Source organism: Colias croceus, chromosome 10 (genome assembly GCF_905220415.1).
Source record: "Colias croceus chromosome 10, ilColCroc2.1".
Lineage (NCBI taxonomy): Eukaryota > Metazoa > Arthropoda > Insecta > Lepidoptera > Pieridae > Colias > Colias croceus.
Window position 1 is genome coordinate 6,502,147 of NC_059546.1, and position 18,694 is coordinate 6,520,840.

The following is an 18,694-nucleotide window of genomic DNA, read 5'->3' on the forward strand; positions in this document are numbered from 1 at the left end:
CATAAGATTAATGGAATCGTTATTTTCATTAATTTTAAATTTATTTATATCATAAAAAGTATAAGTACTTACCTACTTTAATACCCATAAGAACACTATCGAAAAACCTTGACGTAGTCTTGTAAAAATGATACTAATTTTAGTTTCTTGGAGCGAATGAAAACGTGTTGTTGCACTATTATTGATTATTTGCGGACAATATTAAAAAGTACCCACATAAATAATACTGAAATACATTACAATAAATAAGACAAAAACATTGTAAGTGATAACTAATGAAGTGATTTTTAATCAAACTAATTAAACACCTACTAGGTATCAGTAATTATGTTTAATTACTTTGCGGACACCTTTAATCATTTTCTCATAAAATGATTATTATTGAAGAATTATATATCTACTATGAAAATAACTAACTACCGAAATATGATCATTTAGTATAATTTAACGATATAAGTAGGTACCTACCTACCATACTTATATATTATTATAATATACCCATTACCCAATGTAACAGTGATTATTGCTATATTATTACATAATGGCCGGTGTCCTTATAATATAGGTAATTAAAATTATAAATTACGTAAAAGATACATCTGTGTGTAATAATTCTTATTCTAGGGAATAATGTATAATTTTTGCTATGTCCCTGTACGGGATTTGCATAGAACGTAGTTTGCACATCGAAACAAGTTTATCAAATTTTAGATAACAATTAGGTACTTAGGTACAATTTAGATCTCTGAAGTCATAATGTCACAGTCCACAGATTTAATTCGTCATCAATTTAATGACCAGTTGTGTTAGTTGTAACTAGGTTAACTAGATGGCGCTCTTGCCGGTCGTCACCGCGTGCAAGAAAGAGACGGGCGCTCCAACCCCGTTAGAGCAAGCGAGACCACTATATGTTATTTTTACGCCTACACTGAAGATAGAAGTCGCACGCGCTCACAAAAAATCTATTCGACAAGAGCGCAGGCGCAGCTATATTCACCCACAACTTCACTTCAGTTAACTTCGTCAATCGTCATTTAGTGGTGACCGAAACTTCGATGTGTGTGGTAGTGAAGTTAACTTTTCTAACATAGTATTTCACAAAATAACACATAATTAACTACTAAAGTACAATAACGTATCGACCGTGATAATAGAAACATTCAACGTGTCTTTAGTTTTTTGAATAGTATTCAAAATGTGTGATAATAACAATCCTTCGACGCAAAGTATAGCGGACTACTTAGCTCAGTTGCTCAAAGACAGGAAGCAACTGGCTGCGTTCCCGAATGTTTTCATGCACATGGAACGACTTTTGGATGAAGGTAAGTCAACAGGAAAAGATACGTGAAACGCCATATTAATGACCTCGCAGTTCTCTGTAAATTCAGTGGTGATTTTGTCACCCGGTCGATCATAAATTGAATGCGCCGACAAACGCACATGATATTAAGTTTATTTTTGTCTTCGCCCGTCGAGTTATGGTCCAGTGAAGTTTGTAATGCGATCCTTCGTTTCGAAAAGTGAAGTAAAGCAGAACGTCTCCGTTCAAGTTGCGACCGACAATCGTGAATGTCGAAAGAGATCCGATAAACTAGTTTTGTGATTAGCGTTAATTGAAGTACTTGCCATTCTTCAAATGATTCTAATTAGTAGTGAATGTCTTAAAATGAGGGCGCGTAGAGCGAAGGATCGTATGTCCTGCGGGGATAACCTGTTCGTAGGGCCGTGGTACATTCCGCGTGAGTTAATGGTATGTCGCCACATCGCGTAGGTACCGTAGGCGCCGTTTTCAGCCATACGAGATTTGTACGCAACAACGCAAGCGCAGGGTTTTGACCGCTATCACCTCGATATTCGATTTATTACTGCTTGAATTTGTTCCGTGCGTAGAATGTACCTAGAGTCCTTATCTTGAACCACTGCTTGGAAATTGGAATATAGACAAGTGATTTAGGAATGTTTGTTTAAGATTACTGTTCATTTTAATACCTTAATAGTAAGCAAGTTTGTATGGCAATGTTATCGTGATTGTAATTTTGTTGTAATAAATTTGTGAGCATATTTGATAAGAAAAATTTTTTCTACATCACATGATATTAGAAATATTAATGATATCTTCTTGCATTAATTTGTTTTAATTTAGATACCTTCACGTTGAATGAAAAATGGCTTCAATTTTACTAAGAAGCAAACTTGTTCGGTAAATATTTGCGACACACCTGACTAAATATTATATTTAATTAAACTACCTATTTAGTATTTACCTAACCAAAACATTATCGAGTAGGTAGTTAGCCTATGAAATCTTGATCATGATCAGTCCATAAAAAATTACTGTGGATAAATGAGAAATCGGCTGATAAGAATAAATGTGCACTGTAACAAGTTATAGAAAATGTGTTGATTCTTCTTCAATTTACATAATATTACTACCCCATAAAAACAATATAACATTCTGTTTGCTTTGTCATAGGTATTTACTAAATTTAACAACAACGCGACTGGATACATGTTCCGTTTATTTGTAAAGTAAATTTCAGGGGAATTGATTCTCTAAAAAAATTTAGCTCAGTGTACTGCATGCCTAACGCGAAGTTATCACATTTTTTATCTTTATATTTTATTCTAATTAATTTTTAGGTGCGACATCAGCGTTCTGCATTGATTTTAACCTTCTATTAACCTTACTAAGTATCTATATAAGATTAATATAAGCTTTCTACGATATACTTAGACAAAGTAAAACTTCGCAAAGGATCTAGTCCTACAATTATAAACTCAAGTCACGTCTCGCCCAAGGCCCGGCTGACACCTCCATACAACTTGTCATAATACCGTAACGATTCACACTGCTTTGGCAGTAAATGAGAATTTTTAATTTGTTTGCTTTCAAAATACTTTTTGACACCTAAAACAAGGCATTAAAGCTCAAAATCGAGTACAAATCATATTTAATCTTCAAGAACCCGATACTAATGCGTACTAGTTATTAAGAAAACATTTGTAATGGCTTAATGTGTACTATGAATACTTTTTAACTGCTTTAGATCAATGACGTCATTCGTACATATGCCACAAATGTTTGCTTCACAGCAGTATTTTATTGTATTTGAATAAAGCACTTTAATACATGTCAGTAGCACGAAGCTAATATGATTTGTTTCGGCATTTCTCTTTAGCTTAAAAATAATAGATATGTTCATTTAGCTATTACGAAAATTTTCCAAATGTCTGATACATTTGGAAATTTTGGATAAGAATAGGTACAACATTTTAAGATTAGTTCACATGTTGGACATGATGATAATGTTCCTTTTTTATTGTTATTACCTGAAATGAACACCCCATATTTCATTCGTTAATATTAAACTTGCATCACACGAGAACTCGTTGATTTAACATTTGCCTTAAAAAGCAAGAGCTCTCAAGCCAACGAATGGGTCTGTTATTTAATTTAATTTTGATAAGTCTGAACTCGGATAGGGGATTGAGTCATAAGTATATTGAGAAATATGTAGTGCTTACTGAAAGAGACTTAATCGTTATTTCGTATGCACAGTGCAAGCTCTTAAATATAGGGCGAGCGTGTAGACGTTTCAGGAACCATTAAATACAATTTTATTATTTCAAGATCTACCGTTGACAAGAAAGAAACATCACAAATTGACAAAACAACAAGCTGAACAATATCTATTTTAGATTTTCTTGAATTAGCTACTCGAATGACCATGAAAATTTCAACCTTACTTGAATGTTTTATTTTACACATTATTGGTCTGGCGGGAGATTTAAAGACTTGACGAAAATATCGATGGCAGGTTGACAGTAAATTGGCGTCGCATATCGAGTTACGCTGAAACAAGACACTGGGAAACATCTATTTTTATCGTGTATAAAAACTAGAACATGATTGCTTAGTCCGGTCTATTTAAGCCTAAAATCAGGAGGAAGCTTACATAAATTCCCATAAAGCTGAATATTGGCATAGTTGTTCAAAACATCATTATAAAGAAAATCTCAAAAGTCCTCATCGTTCCGAGGTGTGCTAAAAATTTGGCACGGGGTCAAAGGTCAAAAAAATGAGTTTTTTGCGATTTTTAGCGAAACGGTGAGTTTTTTCGCAAAATTACCCCAGTACAAAATTGTAGATCACAAAATTCTCTACAAAAAATATATCAATAATTTTTTTCCTAAAAGCCACCATTTTGGAGATATAACGTTCCGAAAAGTTGGATCAGTCGTAATCCCTCTATTTTGCACACGTACGCCACATATGAAAGTCACTAAAGGTGTAATAGAACTAAAATAAGTTCGCTATTATTTATTGTAACTTGCTTATGTAAAATATAAGTTAAACTAAAAAGCCCAAAATCAATCGAAAATATATTCATCAAACAGTTTATCCAATTTTCCTAAATGTCAAAATCATGTATTGTTTCTACACGCAATAACTGGCTGCGATACGACATCTGCTTTTTACAGGAGAGGAAAAACAACAGTTTTCAAAATGTTTGAAAAAAAAGATTTACTACAATGTGCTGAAGTTTTTAAAAATAGTAATTCAACTCAACAACATGTTATCACCAACGGAGTTCAATTTCTTCTTGCTATGTACGGAGCCCCCAAAAAAACCACTTGCTTAGATAAGTTGCGATACACATCTTTCGTGAAAAATACGCGTAATAAAAAACAAGTCAACTTAGCTTCTCTTCCTCCAACCTCAGTAGCTGCTCATCAACATCTGTTTCGGGTATATTACCAAGTTCAAGTGTGGCTTGGTAATCAGCTGGACCCTAAAGACTGGGGTTGGAAGTTGATCGACAATACACTAGAGCCAGTTCAAACTTTACTTCCACCAGCACCTGAGAAACTTCTCAACACAATATTTTGCAACTGCAAGAAAGGGTGTAGTGCAAAATGTGGTTGCAGAAAAGTTGGACTGTTTTGTTCCCTGGCATGCACACACTGTCAAGGCCGATCATGCTCGAATGTTGAGTCACCAACTCTTGAAGATTCGTTTGATACCGATCAGGAATCGCTATTGGGGCAGTTTACGTGTGAAATAGAACAAGAAGAAGAAGAAGAACAAGAGGATGAACAGGAAGAAGAAGGAGAAGAAGATCAAGAAGAAGAAGAAACAGAAATCTTGGACAGTTATGAATCAGACGACTAACTTTTTATTTTAAGTATTTTATTTAATTACACCGCCGTTGTTTTTGCCCACTATAATATATAATATTATTTTGAAATAGTTTTAAAACATATAAAATCTCAGCAGACCCGTGGAATAGGCCTACTGGGGAAACCACGTTAAAAAAACGCGCTTTGTACACTACCTCATAGGTGGCGTGGAAACGTGTGCAAAATAGAGGGATTACGACTGATCCAACTTTTCGGAACGTTATATCTCCAAAATGGTGGCTTTTAGGAAAAAAATTATTGATATATTTTTTGTAGAGAATTTTGTGATCTACAATTTTGTACTGGGGTAATTTTGCGAAAAAACTCACCGTTTCGCTAAAAATCGCAAAAAACTCATTTTTTTGACCTTTGACCCCGTGCCAAATTTTTAGCACACCTCGGAACGATGAGGACTTTTGAGATTTTCTTTATAATGATGTTTTGAACAACTATGCCAATATTCAGCTTTATGGGAATTTATGTAAACTTGAATGTGTAAATAGACCGGACTACTGTGCTTGTCCAGGATTATGAATATGTTTTATCAATTACAGAAACTTTTAAGCCGCCCCAAATCGAATTTGGTCCAAATGTTTTGAATCTACGCCAAATATATATTTGTCTGTTCCGGTTGCGGTGTCGAAGGGATCAGATCCATTCATTTGCTCGAAATAAACATCGATTGTGTAATAACTGTTAAACGATTCCTTTACGCATCGACCATACCAAACCTTGTAGTTTGTGTAGCTTTTTCTTGGAATACATTTTTACAGTAGGTAATTATACATTGGTGTACAATACATTTTCCTCTAGTGAAGGTATGTAAACATGTTTAGATTTTTGTTAATTGGATTTTGTCAAGAATTTGTTTATCGTTACTCTGAGATTGAAATACCGTTCCGTTTGAACGGATTCCTACCTTCGGACTTAAATTTTATGTAGGTACGAGCGTCGAGCAGTATTGTTTAGAAGAGAGTACAAAGAGAATCATGTTTAACATATCCATGCAAACTGTTTACATTCTATGTATTAATCATAGTTTGTTTCGAAAACAATCACTGCCGTAACAAAATAACAATCTGCCGGCAATGTAAATAAATAGAAAATTGATCAATCATAACAAATGCATATTTACAATCAATATTGATAAAATATGACACAGATTGACCAATTTAGATAATAATAATATATCAATGAACTATCATTTTTGTGTAAAGCACTTGATATGAACAATAGAGTGGCTAATAACATACCAGATTTAGTGATAGCTTATCTAACGTTACACGCACTTGACTCGCAGATTAAGCCCTGATAAGAGATAAAAGTGAGTTTAATAGCCTTCCAGCGTGTTCCTTACTGGAAAACATAGGTTTTAAATAAACTATAAATTATATACCTACTCTTAATGGTTACATATAAATCACGGACTGTGAAGTTTTATCACTTATTAGGAACGTTAATTCATAGTAAGTATATGCTATAACCTTGCTTACCTTGTTTAAAATCAAATCAAGCTCGACAAACTGGGATCAGAATAATATTATCGCAATTATTGCATATTGATGTGTAGGCGCAACCTACCTTTTATACTGATGGTTCCGCAACCCTCGAGCAAAAGCGACTCTGCTGGTTTGTTATAAGGTTGTTTAGTTGTTTAGGTGTTAGCGCCCACAGCGATGACCAAATGAGGGTAGTCGTGGGCAGCATGGAGGTGTGGAAGCCAAGGTTGCCTGAGTTGTTTTCAAGCGTATCATGTGGGCTGACTAATTAATATAAATTAAAATAATCAACTGTTGACATTTTTTATCGCATTTAAACAAAGATTATTTATTTATTCCTTGTTAGGAAAGATTGATGGATCGAAACAGGATGGGGTACGCCGCGTGAAGTCTTTAGGTTTTTGGGTTCAGAATTTTACAATAAGTCTGCTTTGTTTTGTCGGCTGGTGGGGAAAAGTAAGACATTTTTTTCGAGTACCTAGGTATCTACCGGTCTTCCGTCACTGATCTTAAATCATTGACAAGTAATTCATAATCCTCGACCTCGATAAGGCTACATCTTGTAGAAAACTGGTTCATACTACACCTATTCTTTGTCCGTTCCCACGACAGTGCAAGTATATCTATGGTTAATCTTACGCGACGTGCGCGTTCATTTAATGAGAGATCGGTTTTCTACGGATGCAGGTATAATATCTATGAATTAATGATATTAAATAGGTTGCGAAAGTAGACTAGTTTACAACTTCTCCCATGTTCTCTTTGGAAAAGTATTATGGTTGTATTTTGGATGCAAAATCAAAATCAATTAGGGTACAATCCTCACCATGATTGCAATATTTTATTAGGTTCTGTAGCAGGTATAGATATTACTATCAACTCTATTTGATATCTGTTCAAGAAACATAAGTATGTTTTTATTCATATTGCCTTTTCATTGTTACGATTTTTGTGGCGCACACTTAACTTTATTAGAAGGTGACAGAAATTGTGATGACAAAAGGACCATAATAGCTCATAATCAAGTTTGGTCATATGACAAGCCTCTGTAAACTAAACTAAATGAAAGTTGACAATTGCTAGTCGTACTTGAACGAAGAATGCGTTCGGAAGGGACGCGTGGGCAGTGCTTTGAAATGAAAATCGACCGCTTCAGAGCGTCAGGGAACCTGTCCTGTGGGTGTGAGCCTACGCTTGCTTAGACCTACCATGCGTTTACGCATTTCAATGCCGTAATTTTTGGTCACCTACGCAAATGTTATGATTTATCGTTTTTACTTTCGCCTCATGTTGTAACCATTTATCTGTATTGTTTTTGGAAGATACTAAATTGCTATTCTGAGAATACATTTATCTCATTTGGTACATTACTGTTTCTTTGTATCTTATATATACAAAATTTAATCATAGATATTTAGAAGTATTTCTATCAACTTATTTTAGATTTCAATCTCGGTCAGGAATTCATATCTATCTACTATTTTAAACCCTGACAATTCAATGCGTTGACATTTGAGAGTATCACATATAAATCTAGTTGTTTGCTAAGGAAAGATCTAAGTTACAATAACAGGTTTAATATATACAATAATAATATAAATCTAGTAGTTAATTGTTGCGAGTCTTACAAACAACTCTATTTGCATTGTTGAATACTTAATTATTCTTGGAAATCACCCATTGTTAACATGGAAAGCTTGACCTAAAGCGTGGGATTTAGAAGCTCGAGCCTACGGATATGTGATTTGATGCCCTCCCTTGTAATTACAGAACTGGCTCTCATTATTTCAAATAACTCAAAAAATATGTTCTTAGAATTCTTGTGCTTGATTGGAAGTTATTTGTTCGAAGTCGAACTGCAATTAGTTCCTATGTCAATGATTTGCTGATTTTATCTGAATCGGGTATTTTGTTTTTAACATCCATCATGTTATTTAGTGACATGAATTAATTATATGATCCTTTGTCATTACCAGTAAAATTATGTTGAGTAGATAAAAAAATTGGATGCCTGATTCTTGGCTTAATCCACAATATTATTTTTTAATTTTACTATGTCAAGTCCTACATTTCGCTCATTTGGCGGATGGAAACCAGCGGATGTCGTGTTTATCTTCCTTACAAGTCATCTTGGGTGCGTTTAACGGACGTTGCGAGGTTAGGAACATATTAAGGAAAGGCGACCTCTATTGTATTTTTTGTTGCTGAAACTGTTTACAAGGAAATGTTACTGTATGCACTTATCTTGCAGTTAAGCTGCGTAGATAATCGATTTCATTTTAATTTTCATAAAATGAATAAATACTTGTTTAAGTAGCCTCAGAATTAGGTCAAAATTATAATAAATTAGCGGTTTAAGTACAGAAAATATGTTCAAACATCAAGGTGCTCTTGTAGTGTTACCACATTTTGTATCTTTTGCTGCAAAACGTAGTTGTAACTAATTATTCTATATCCGCCTTGGTCCAAAAATGAATTATACAAACCAACGACGATCTTCTACTGACATTTTCAAGTATTTTTTTTTATAAAGTTTGGATGTTCCAAAGTACCTATGCCATTACTAATACAAACTATAAAAAATATTAACTAGGTACCTACCTATTTGCTTGACATACTCCGTTTCGAGCCGACTAAAGCGATTAAAAATCTAATCATAGATTTTCGTCACATTTAAAAATGTAGGTATGCAGCACTAAAAATGTATTTATTTTTTATTCAAGCAAAGAAAATGAATTCTAAGATCACACTGGAATCGGGCGTTGCTATTTCAAATGTAAACAGACGATGTAAAACTGTTGACCCACATAGCACAATAGGTGAATAAATCTTTGCGTTTGGACCAAAAAGGTTTTATTTTATTCCGACGCCAACGCACTTCATTGATATCACTGACTCTTGACAGATAGATTTACGTCTGCAACCTTCATGTGACATGGGCTTAGGTTACACGTATAAAATTTTACTAACCGTAACTTAGATTTTACATTTGTTTTGCCTCATACATATTATATTATACAGTTTATGTATGGAAATATTCACACGGGAACGGGGTTTTGGGCTATGAATCACTTTTTATGAGAGCAATATATCTCTTATAGTTTTCCATAAATGCAAGTTCAATTTTTTGTCGGCAAATACCTGTTTTGATAACTGTAAAAAACTAAAGCATTTATAATAATTAAAGAACAATTTTTCAGATGACATTTCATTTTCTGTGTCGTTTAACCTTATAAATCAATGCTTATCTTTGATACAATCATTACGAGGCAATAAAAACTTATGAATATGTAGAATGCGCCGTATCTTGTGCCTAGTTCCTTGCCTTTGTTGCAAGCCCACGAAGAGATTATAATAAAAATATGTACAATGTATGCAGATATGGATTGTTATGGTATCATGTAGTCGAGCTTGCGTAATTTCTGACTAATTAAGTGATTGACACGACACTCGTGTTCCATACAAGCCTACATAATTTGTTATGATATCTTATTAATTAAAACCAACCTATCGACGTTTTCAGTTTTAACTCCATTGTAAACTAATTACATAACATTATTGTTCGTTCTATTCCTGCGGTAGTTTTATAGTAAACCCATTACAATTTATAAAGTAGGGCGGGCTTGTCAAATAATTTCCTATCATTTTACGAGAATTAAGAGTTGATAAAATAGCGTATAAAATTTATTGCTCAGTATAACTATGTCATTGCTGGAATATAATAGAAATTGCTTTATTTACATTATTTGCCCATTGTGCTGACTATTTGGCCTTCACGCTTAGCATCCAGCGATTCAGTGCGCTACCTGTTATGTTTACGTACTATTCATTAAATAAGAAAAGGTTTTGTTAGCTATTAACTAAATGGGAGTTTACAGTCCATGTTTCGTTACAAAATGAATTAAATTAAAATGTTTTTATTTAAGAATGTGTAGACACATAACTGTCAAAAGTTAACGACGAGTAGATTAAAAAAAATAATGTTAAGTGTCGTGAACAAAATAACTAATGAGAGGAGATGAGAAATTTAAAATTTCATTTAGGTAAGTACCTAATTATGTTATGCTATGCTTGTTATCTTTGTCCCGTTATAAATATAATTTTGATAAGAGTTGAAGAATTTAGAGTTCCGTGCTGAATTTGATTCATAAAGAACTGGTTTGAAAATTGGAAAATAGTATTTTATTATGAATTTTCAATGCTCTACCATTTTGAGAGACTATTCATTTAAATCGAAAAATGTACCTATGTTAAATGTCTCATATAAAACCATGTGGTAACTTGGAATATGGTCATATTATTAATCTGTAGCGACGTCTAAATCATTACCTACGACCACTCACGCACTTTCAAATTAAATAGAAATTTCCCTAAAAAACAAAATGCAGAAAAATAAAAGACCCACGAGTTAACAATAAGAAACTTTCGGCGTTTATTGCATCCGAGTTCCGAGTGAAAACCAAAACAGTGTGATTGTAAATGATGTCATGAATAACACGATTCGACTGAACGGTCTAGTTTTTCAACTTTCTCAGAGCATAATGTAGGCGACATCCAAAATGATCTCGATGCGTGGTACGAACTTTTCACCAGCCAATGACTCTATATGGAATCGTTAGTTATTGAGAACTGTTTAATAAATACTTTGGTATCAGATATATTATAAGTACATTATTTAATTAAATGTCATTAAATTGTAATTTGAATGCTATTAATTCCATAATCTTCCTATGGTAGGTAATTAAGTAAATTAAAAAAACAATATCAGTTACGTTTTTAGAGTAATTATCTAAATAGTGTCTACTATTATACCTAGCTGTTATGCTCGGTAGTATAAAATATCAATTGAATTAAACAAAATTTCTATATCACCCAAATTATTAAAATGCACGTCCCACGTATAATATTCGTACAACGCAGATATGAATGTTTCTAAATTCGATATTCACCTCGATCGATAGGTCGGATGTTACTAATGAGCTTCACAAACAGTTAAATGTTGAAAGTGCTTCCATTGCGAAACACGTGGGATGCGCCTGCGTCGATCCGGCGCCGGTACCCGTAAAGGGTCCCATTCATTTCGCGTTAGGCAATTTCGTAAACCAATGTTTACCTAAGAGCAATTAACCTATAGAGTTCTTATATTAAGACAGAACAAAATACATATTTTCTAATCTACTTACTCTTAGTCAATAACAGCATAAGCCAGATTGAGATAGCGATAGAGTATCTGCACTGTCTTCAAACGTAGCGCGCCGGCAGTCAGTTTGTTTTCCAACCAGCTGGTGGGCTCAGTGCGTCAAGTGTTTTTAACGAAATATTTAGAAAATATAAAGTGTACAGTGTTTCTTTTTATTTGTCAGTGTGCTAAAATAACTATTGTATGTTTAGCAACCGGCTATCACTAGTCGAATGGGAGTTTTGGATAAAAACAATGTAAAAATATCTTTCCATCGGTAAGTGATTTTCAGCAAATTGATAAATATTTATGTTTTAAACCTATTTGAAGGTTTTATCAAGCGCTTTTTTGTAATTTTATGTTGTAACTGTAACATTTACCCACTTTATGGGGTTGTGGAATATAAAATAATGAAATAATTTTTAAAAAACGTCACAATAATATCACGTTTGGCATTTTGTTTACCACCGTAGTGTTGTAACACATCTAGCGTATATTATCGATTTATGACAAAAAATCTATTTCATATTAACGTTGATTTATTTATTTTGTTTCATAAATCAGATTTATATGTACTTAGTTGTTGTTGCAAATAATAGATGTAAATTTTTTACCGCAGGAAAATAAAACATACCACGTGGTTGTTTTATTTGCCCTATGTGTTTTAGTTTTCGTTTGTTGTTTATTAATTTCTCTTTCAGATTATTAATAAATTCATTTTGTTTTAGATTTCCAGAGCTAAATAAAAAATGGGTATAAAACGTGAGACATGAGTTGATTGGACGCCGCCACAATTTGCAATATTGTGTTCACTGCATTTCGAGCCTACGTGTTATCAAGATGGATACTCTAGAAGAATTGTGCAATCTTACGCTGACGTTTTTTTTTTGTTCCTGTAGATAATAAATACATTTGATTAAAGAGAGTGAATTTTTATTTTGAAATTTTTTACACATAAGTTACCTACTTTAAATGTGTAACTATGTGAAAATTAAACGGTTGATTAAATGACAGTTCTCATAGATGAGAAACTACTATTGAAATACATACTTAATATACATGCGTTTTTAAAGAAAAACCCGCATAGTTCCCATTCCTGTTGGATTTACGGGATCAAAAGTAATTTTTCCAAATTTCATTGTAATCGGTTTAGTAGTATTCGCGTGAAAGAGTAACAAACAACCATCCTCACAAACTTTCGATTTATTAGTAGGATGTTAGGAAAATGTTTTCATTAAGACTGTCCTTTTATTAACTTGTTAAAATGCTGCATGATTCCTTCATGCTGACTGTGCCTTTCTCCTCACTCCCTTAACTTTATCATCATTTCCTTCTTTATTTTAAATTACATTTCAAGTTTTAAAATTTCTTTTATAATGTACTACTTTTCCGCCCGCGTTTTTAAAGAAAATCCTGCACAGTTCCCGTTCACGTGGGATTTCCGGGATAAAACCTAACCTATGTGTGTATGTACAAAATTTCATTGTAATCGGTTCCGCAGTGAAAGAGTAACATCCCTTCTCACATAATTTCGCATTTATTATATACGTAGGATTAAACAAATAATGTATTCAACTGAAATTAATTATAAGTTTTGTTTTTTTATTATTTATTATTTCACGAAACCGTAAATGCAAAATACATTCACGATTTTATCGATTGAAGCACATCCCATCACTATCACCTTCTATCTATCTAAATACGTACCTATAGTAAAAATGGTGCCATGACTATGTTGAAACGTAGCTTGTTGTCTATAGCTGTCTCATTCTTTCATACGACGTTTTCTTTAGATAGAGAGAAACAAATATATGTAAATTGTATACGCTCGATACAAGTACTCTATAGGTTAATTGCTCTTAGATGTTTACAGATTCATTCATGTAGTTGTGTAACTGAACTGACACTCGTTTCCATGATTAGGGGTCAGGCAAAGTAAACAGTGATGTCATGTGCGTTTTGGATTATTTTATCATTTGCTTTAAATAAGTAGGTAGGTAGGTACCTAATATTGAACGTGGAGGCTCCAATTACAAGAATATATATATGCTACTTTATTTTAGACTAGTCAAAATTTTAGCTACTGAATTTATAGGTAGGTATATTGAACGTTTTGTTGCAATATGTATGGTGAATCAATGATTTGAGAATGTTCTATTTGTTTGGTAATTGACCAGCCGTAACTTAACCAATGGTTAAGGACCTATTTCATTTGTTTAGTATAACGATGGACTGTGTTTAACCATTCATTCGTGCTATTGTGTAAAGCTTGAATGCTTTCGTTGGCTAATAACTTTTAACCTATTATGTAGCTACTTTGAAATGTATACGAATACTCTTACATCGTTGTAAAGTGTTTTTGTAATCCGGTTAATGATGGATTAGTTATTTTATGAAGTTATTTATTATTGAACTTTTAATTTATAGAGAATATGTTATATTATATCGTTTGATGATAAACAAAAATATCAAAATTTATATTCAAAATATCATTTTGTCGAGATTAATTTTAGACAACCTATTACGCAATTTATATGATAAAAAAAAATATAATAACATTCCTTATAAATTAAAATATTTGATAAATCTTATTTTATTCTAATAATACAAATCAGTAATATAGGTATAATCGAATCAATGATTATTCAGATTAACTCCAAAATATTTGGTTGTCACTTCGTCACTAATTTGTATTCTAATGCGCCCGCTATAATAAATGTCCTATTCTGGACCATGACCAAAATGCTATACAATGACTCACCAGTCACCACACAGAAGTTGGCTGAGTGTCTTTGCTTTATAATGCTGATAAATTATAACCCTCTCGTTCTTTCTTGCCTCTTTCATATATCGGCATCTCTCTTTAACAGCAAAAGTGCGTTTGCGCGCCCACGACGGTGCTACGTCATGTGTTAATTTAATTATTTCTACATGCTTATGTACACGAAAAAATATGAATTTTACGGTACTTAAATTATGTTTGTATTTCATTATAATTATTATGTATTTCCATATTTTAATTTTTAGTCGCCTTAAATAAGCGATAACTTGATAAATAATACCTATTATATTAGAAATGACAAGTCAATTACCAAATCTACGTCGTACTTATTGTAAATAACAGAATGCAATGTAACTCTAGGCAAAAATTTTAGTGCTGTAGGTAATCTAGAAAACTAGCTAAATAGATATGTACAACTGGATCCTTGCCAGTGTATAATTGGGTCGTTTATATTGCACATTCTTATACATCGTGTAGTTTATATATATTAAATGTTGCCATTAAAATAATTTAAATACTTGCAAGAGTTGACATTACACCAGCAGTTAACTAATTTATACACTTAAATGTTTCTAAAATGTTAAAATTTTTGAATTTTCCAAAAATTTATCGTCATGTTTACTTTTTGGTTGGTGCATATTGTTTAAAAGTTTAAAAACTAAACGTTTTATCAATGATCGTAAAATATTTAAAGTCCTATTTATGAGCTAAATATAAACGTGAGCATTGAACGTGTTAAATAATGTTCTCACAAAAAACCAAATATGTAGTTCAACATCAAATACTAATGCTAATCTATACAAATATTATAAAGAGGAAAGGTTTGATTTTTTGTTTGTTTGTTTGTATGAATTGAATAGGCTCCGAAACTACCTGGCAGATTTGAAAAATTCTTTCACCATTCGAAAGCTACATTATCCACGAGTAACATAGGCTAGGTTTTATCCCTGAAATCCCACGGGAACGGGAACTATGCGGGTTTTTCTTTGAAAACGCGGGCGAAGCCGCGGGCGGATAGCTAGTCAATAATAATAGCTTTCTTCAGTGTATTGTCTATAAAAACATCATGTTTTTTTTTTCACTTTCTATTCCATAGAGTATAGACTATAGTATTAACTACAGACTACAGTACAGTCTCACAATCACTGGGACCCGCATAATATCGACCTCTCCTGCATTTATTTGTTAACGGTACGGGTACCATTGAATTATGTGTGAACGATACGCTCCCTGTTTATAACTGCTTTGCAATTACAATTAGCAATTACTTCATTGACTTTTATTAATAAAAGTTTCCCTACGTTTATTACTGCCGATAGTATAGTTAGGTACTTGCGATAATCCGCGCAATAAGGAGTTATTTTAAAATCAAACTGATTTCGATTTTGCAATTTAATTTTAAACAATACAACCTTAGCAGAATATTTTTTTTGTCTTGAAATTATATTACGTTAGTGAATATGTATTAAAATGTACCACATAAAAAACTCGAAAATTACAGAAACCAAGTAAAATTTACAAGTTACGCTTTCTCAATTAAGATTTAATTATACCGGTTTTATATACTTTCGTATATTAATAAAGTATCCTTGAACCATAGTATGATGAATAGTTTTTTTTTATAGGGGAGCGGGGGGCACGTTGTTACAATTTTTAGATAATTATTAATATCACAAAATCTATCAAATAATGTATACATTTGATTACTTTTACCATTAGTGTGTTTATTCAGCTACTAGAATAGCATTGGAAAAATATTAAAATTTACGTAATTTTTCCCATAATAGAGAATTATTGAAATAAGTCGATTGGAACAACTTACCCCTGACTTGGGGCTAGTTGTTACAGCTTCGGGACATGATGTTACAGTAGGTAAATAAACAAAATGAACAATAATAAATCATTTATTTTTTATTATTTCAAAACGTTACGAATAAAAGAGACTATTTTGAACGGTCTTATAACATTTATAAGCAATTATAATATCTATATCGTAATTTTCCAACTTTTTAACAGAATAATCACATAACTTTGGCAGGAACTTTCTTAAATCTTATATAAAACACTTTTTCATTACTGAATTAGAAAACTTCGTCAGTAAATACCAACTTGTTATAAATTATTTATACTTTTTAACTTGGCACTTCAGTCAAACTAAAATCTCATTCTAAAAAAAAAAAACTTGGATTATTTAGAATTAAAAAATAGTTGAAAGATGAACCATTGTTTTAAAAAGCAAGAATGCGCCCGTCGGAACGAAAGCTTCAATTTCTTTCCATTTATTCTAATTTTTAAGTACAACGTAGTAATTTCTAAATGATACTGAAGCAAGTCTTTACATGTAACAACCTACCCCGAAAAATTGTAACAACCTGCCCCATGGTATGTTTTTTAACTAAAATTAAAGCCGCCATGAATGGATATCAATAGCAGAATAAAACGCTATTACAAATTAAAACTCGATACATTATGAACGTTCGAGGTGAAAAGAATTTAGAGAATAACAAATATAGACAGCAGGAATCAAAAATTTCGTAAAAGATTTTGTTACTTTCTTGATGGAAATCGAGACACGTTCACATAACCTAACAGTTTGCCGCTCAGCGGATCACTGATTGTTTTTTTGCAACGCACGATGTTATAAGGAAACAAATGAGTCCACTTACGTCTACCAAAGAGTTTAAAATCCCGGTAAAAAATGCGTGTAACTTCTTACCCCTGTAACAACGTGCCCCCCGCTCCCCTATTGGCGCCCTTTGATAGAGATCTAAAAGTGTGTGAATCCTGATTACATTTGTAGCGTAACGAGGGGATAGGCCGGAACTACGAGTATGCGCCTACCTGTTACCAGAAAACATTATGAATATGTTTAGAAATACCTTCTTGATTGTGTATGATTGAGTCAACATTTAGGATATTTTAAGTATCATCACTCGCGTCAAAAGTTCTTTATACTACGTTTAATCATATTATCATCCTATTTACACATAGCTATTATAATTTTAACTTTAAAAAAGCATCATCTAAATTTAATGTTCATTTTTGAATGTGTGAATGCATTCGTCGTATAAAAATATCAAACGTCCGACGAATTTCGTAACGAGCTGTACAGGCGTCGTTTTAATATCCCTGAAAATGGATATCGTGGTAAAGCAAAAGTAGAACGTAACTATTTGAAATTAAGGTTTACTATTCTTTATAGCTTTCTTTCTTTCATTAGTCGCCGTAAATAGGTCTTAATTAAAACGAAAACGATGTTAACTGTTCCTTCTTATAATCTAAGGTTCCTGATGCAAGATAGGTATGTCTTAGAATAAACAAACAATTAAAACAATTTATTTTGTTTTCAGGTACGTTGCAGAATATATTCGCTCATCAATGTATTTCCTGAACACGTGAGTTATTTAAACGCAAGACAATCTTTGGTTTGTGATCTATTAATGTTCCTCTTTTTAAGAAACTCATAGGTAGGTATACTAGAGGTGCTGATGTAGGTATCTACGCCTGTAGTAAGATTTAATTTATGAGACAAAAGATCTGATGGTAATTGATACGTCAGTAGCAGAAATTAACCAATTGTAGAATAAAGAATTCAAATGCAAATAGTCATCAATATAAAATTTGATAGAGTTATTAAATTTAAATAACATGCATATTAAACATTTACTTTGTTCTTCATTAGAGAATTTGCCTTCTGATATCTGCATGGTATGTGGCACTATCTTTGTTTTTCTGCCCATATTCCAATGGAAATTAATTTCCGTAAACGTCAAAGTATTCCACAGTAATTGCGTGTGGCTTACTTATGCGTTATGACTGAATACAATATGGAAATGGCGCCATGTAGATTATATATAGTCTGTGAGATAAATTACAATCAGTGGCGTGCCTAGGGTGTAAGGACTGGGCAAGCCCAAATTTTTCGAAGTGTTTGCTGGGTACCTATGTTCGTTATAAAACTTATAAAAAATGTGAACATACCGAATCAAATCTTCTAAATCTTCACGCGCGCCCGCAAACAGTTGAGTCAAACGTTTACCATTACAATCATAT

At 32.7% G+C, this 18,694-nt stretch overlaps 1 protein-coding gene across 3 annotated transcripts in view; it reads left to right on the forward strand.

Annotated features, from left to right (window-relative positions):
* Window positions 1–1,004: 1,004 nt before the first annotated feature.
* LOC123694785 (protein held out wings) overlaps window positions 1,005–18,694 on the forward strand; it is a 64,957-nt gene continuing 47,267 nt past the window's right edge. For all 3 annotated transcript variants that reach the window (XR_006751863.1, XM_045640351.1, XM_045640352.1), the window contains exon 1: window positions 1,005–1,322. Coding sequence is in view for 2 of the 3 variants with exons in the window: in XM_045640351.1 (XP_045496307.1) it covers window positions 1,196–1,322 (127 nt within the window). In the remaining variant the exon portion in view is untranslated. The remainder of the gene's footprint in view (window positions 1,323–18,694) is intronic.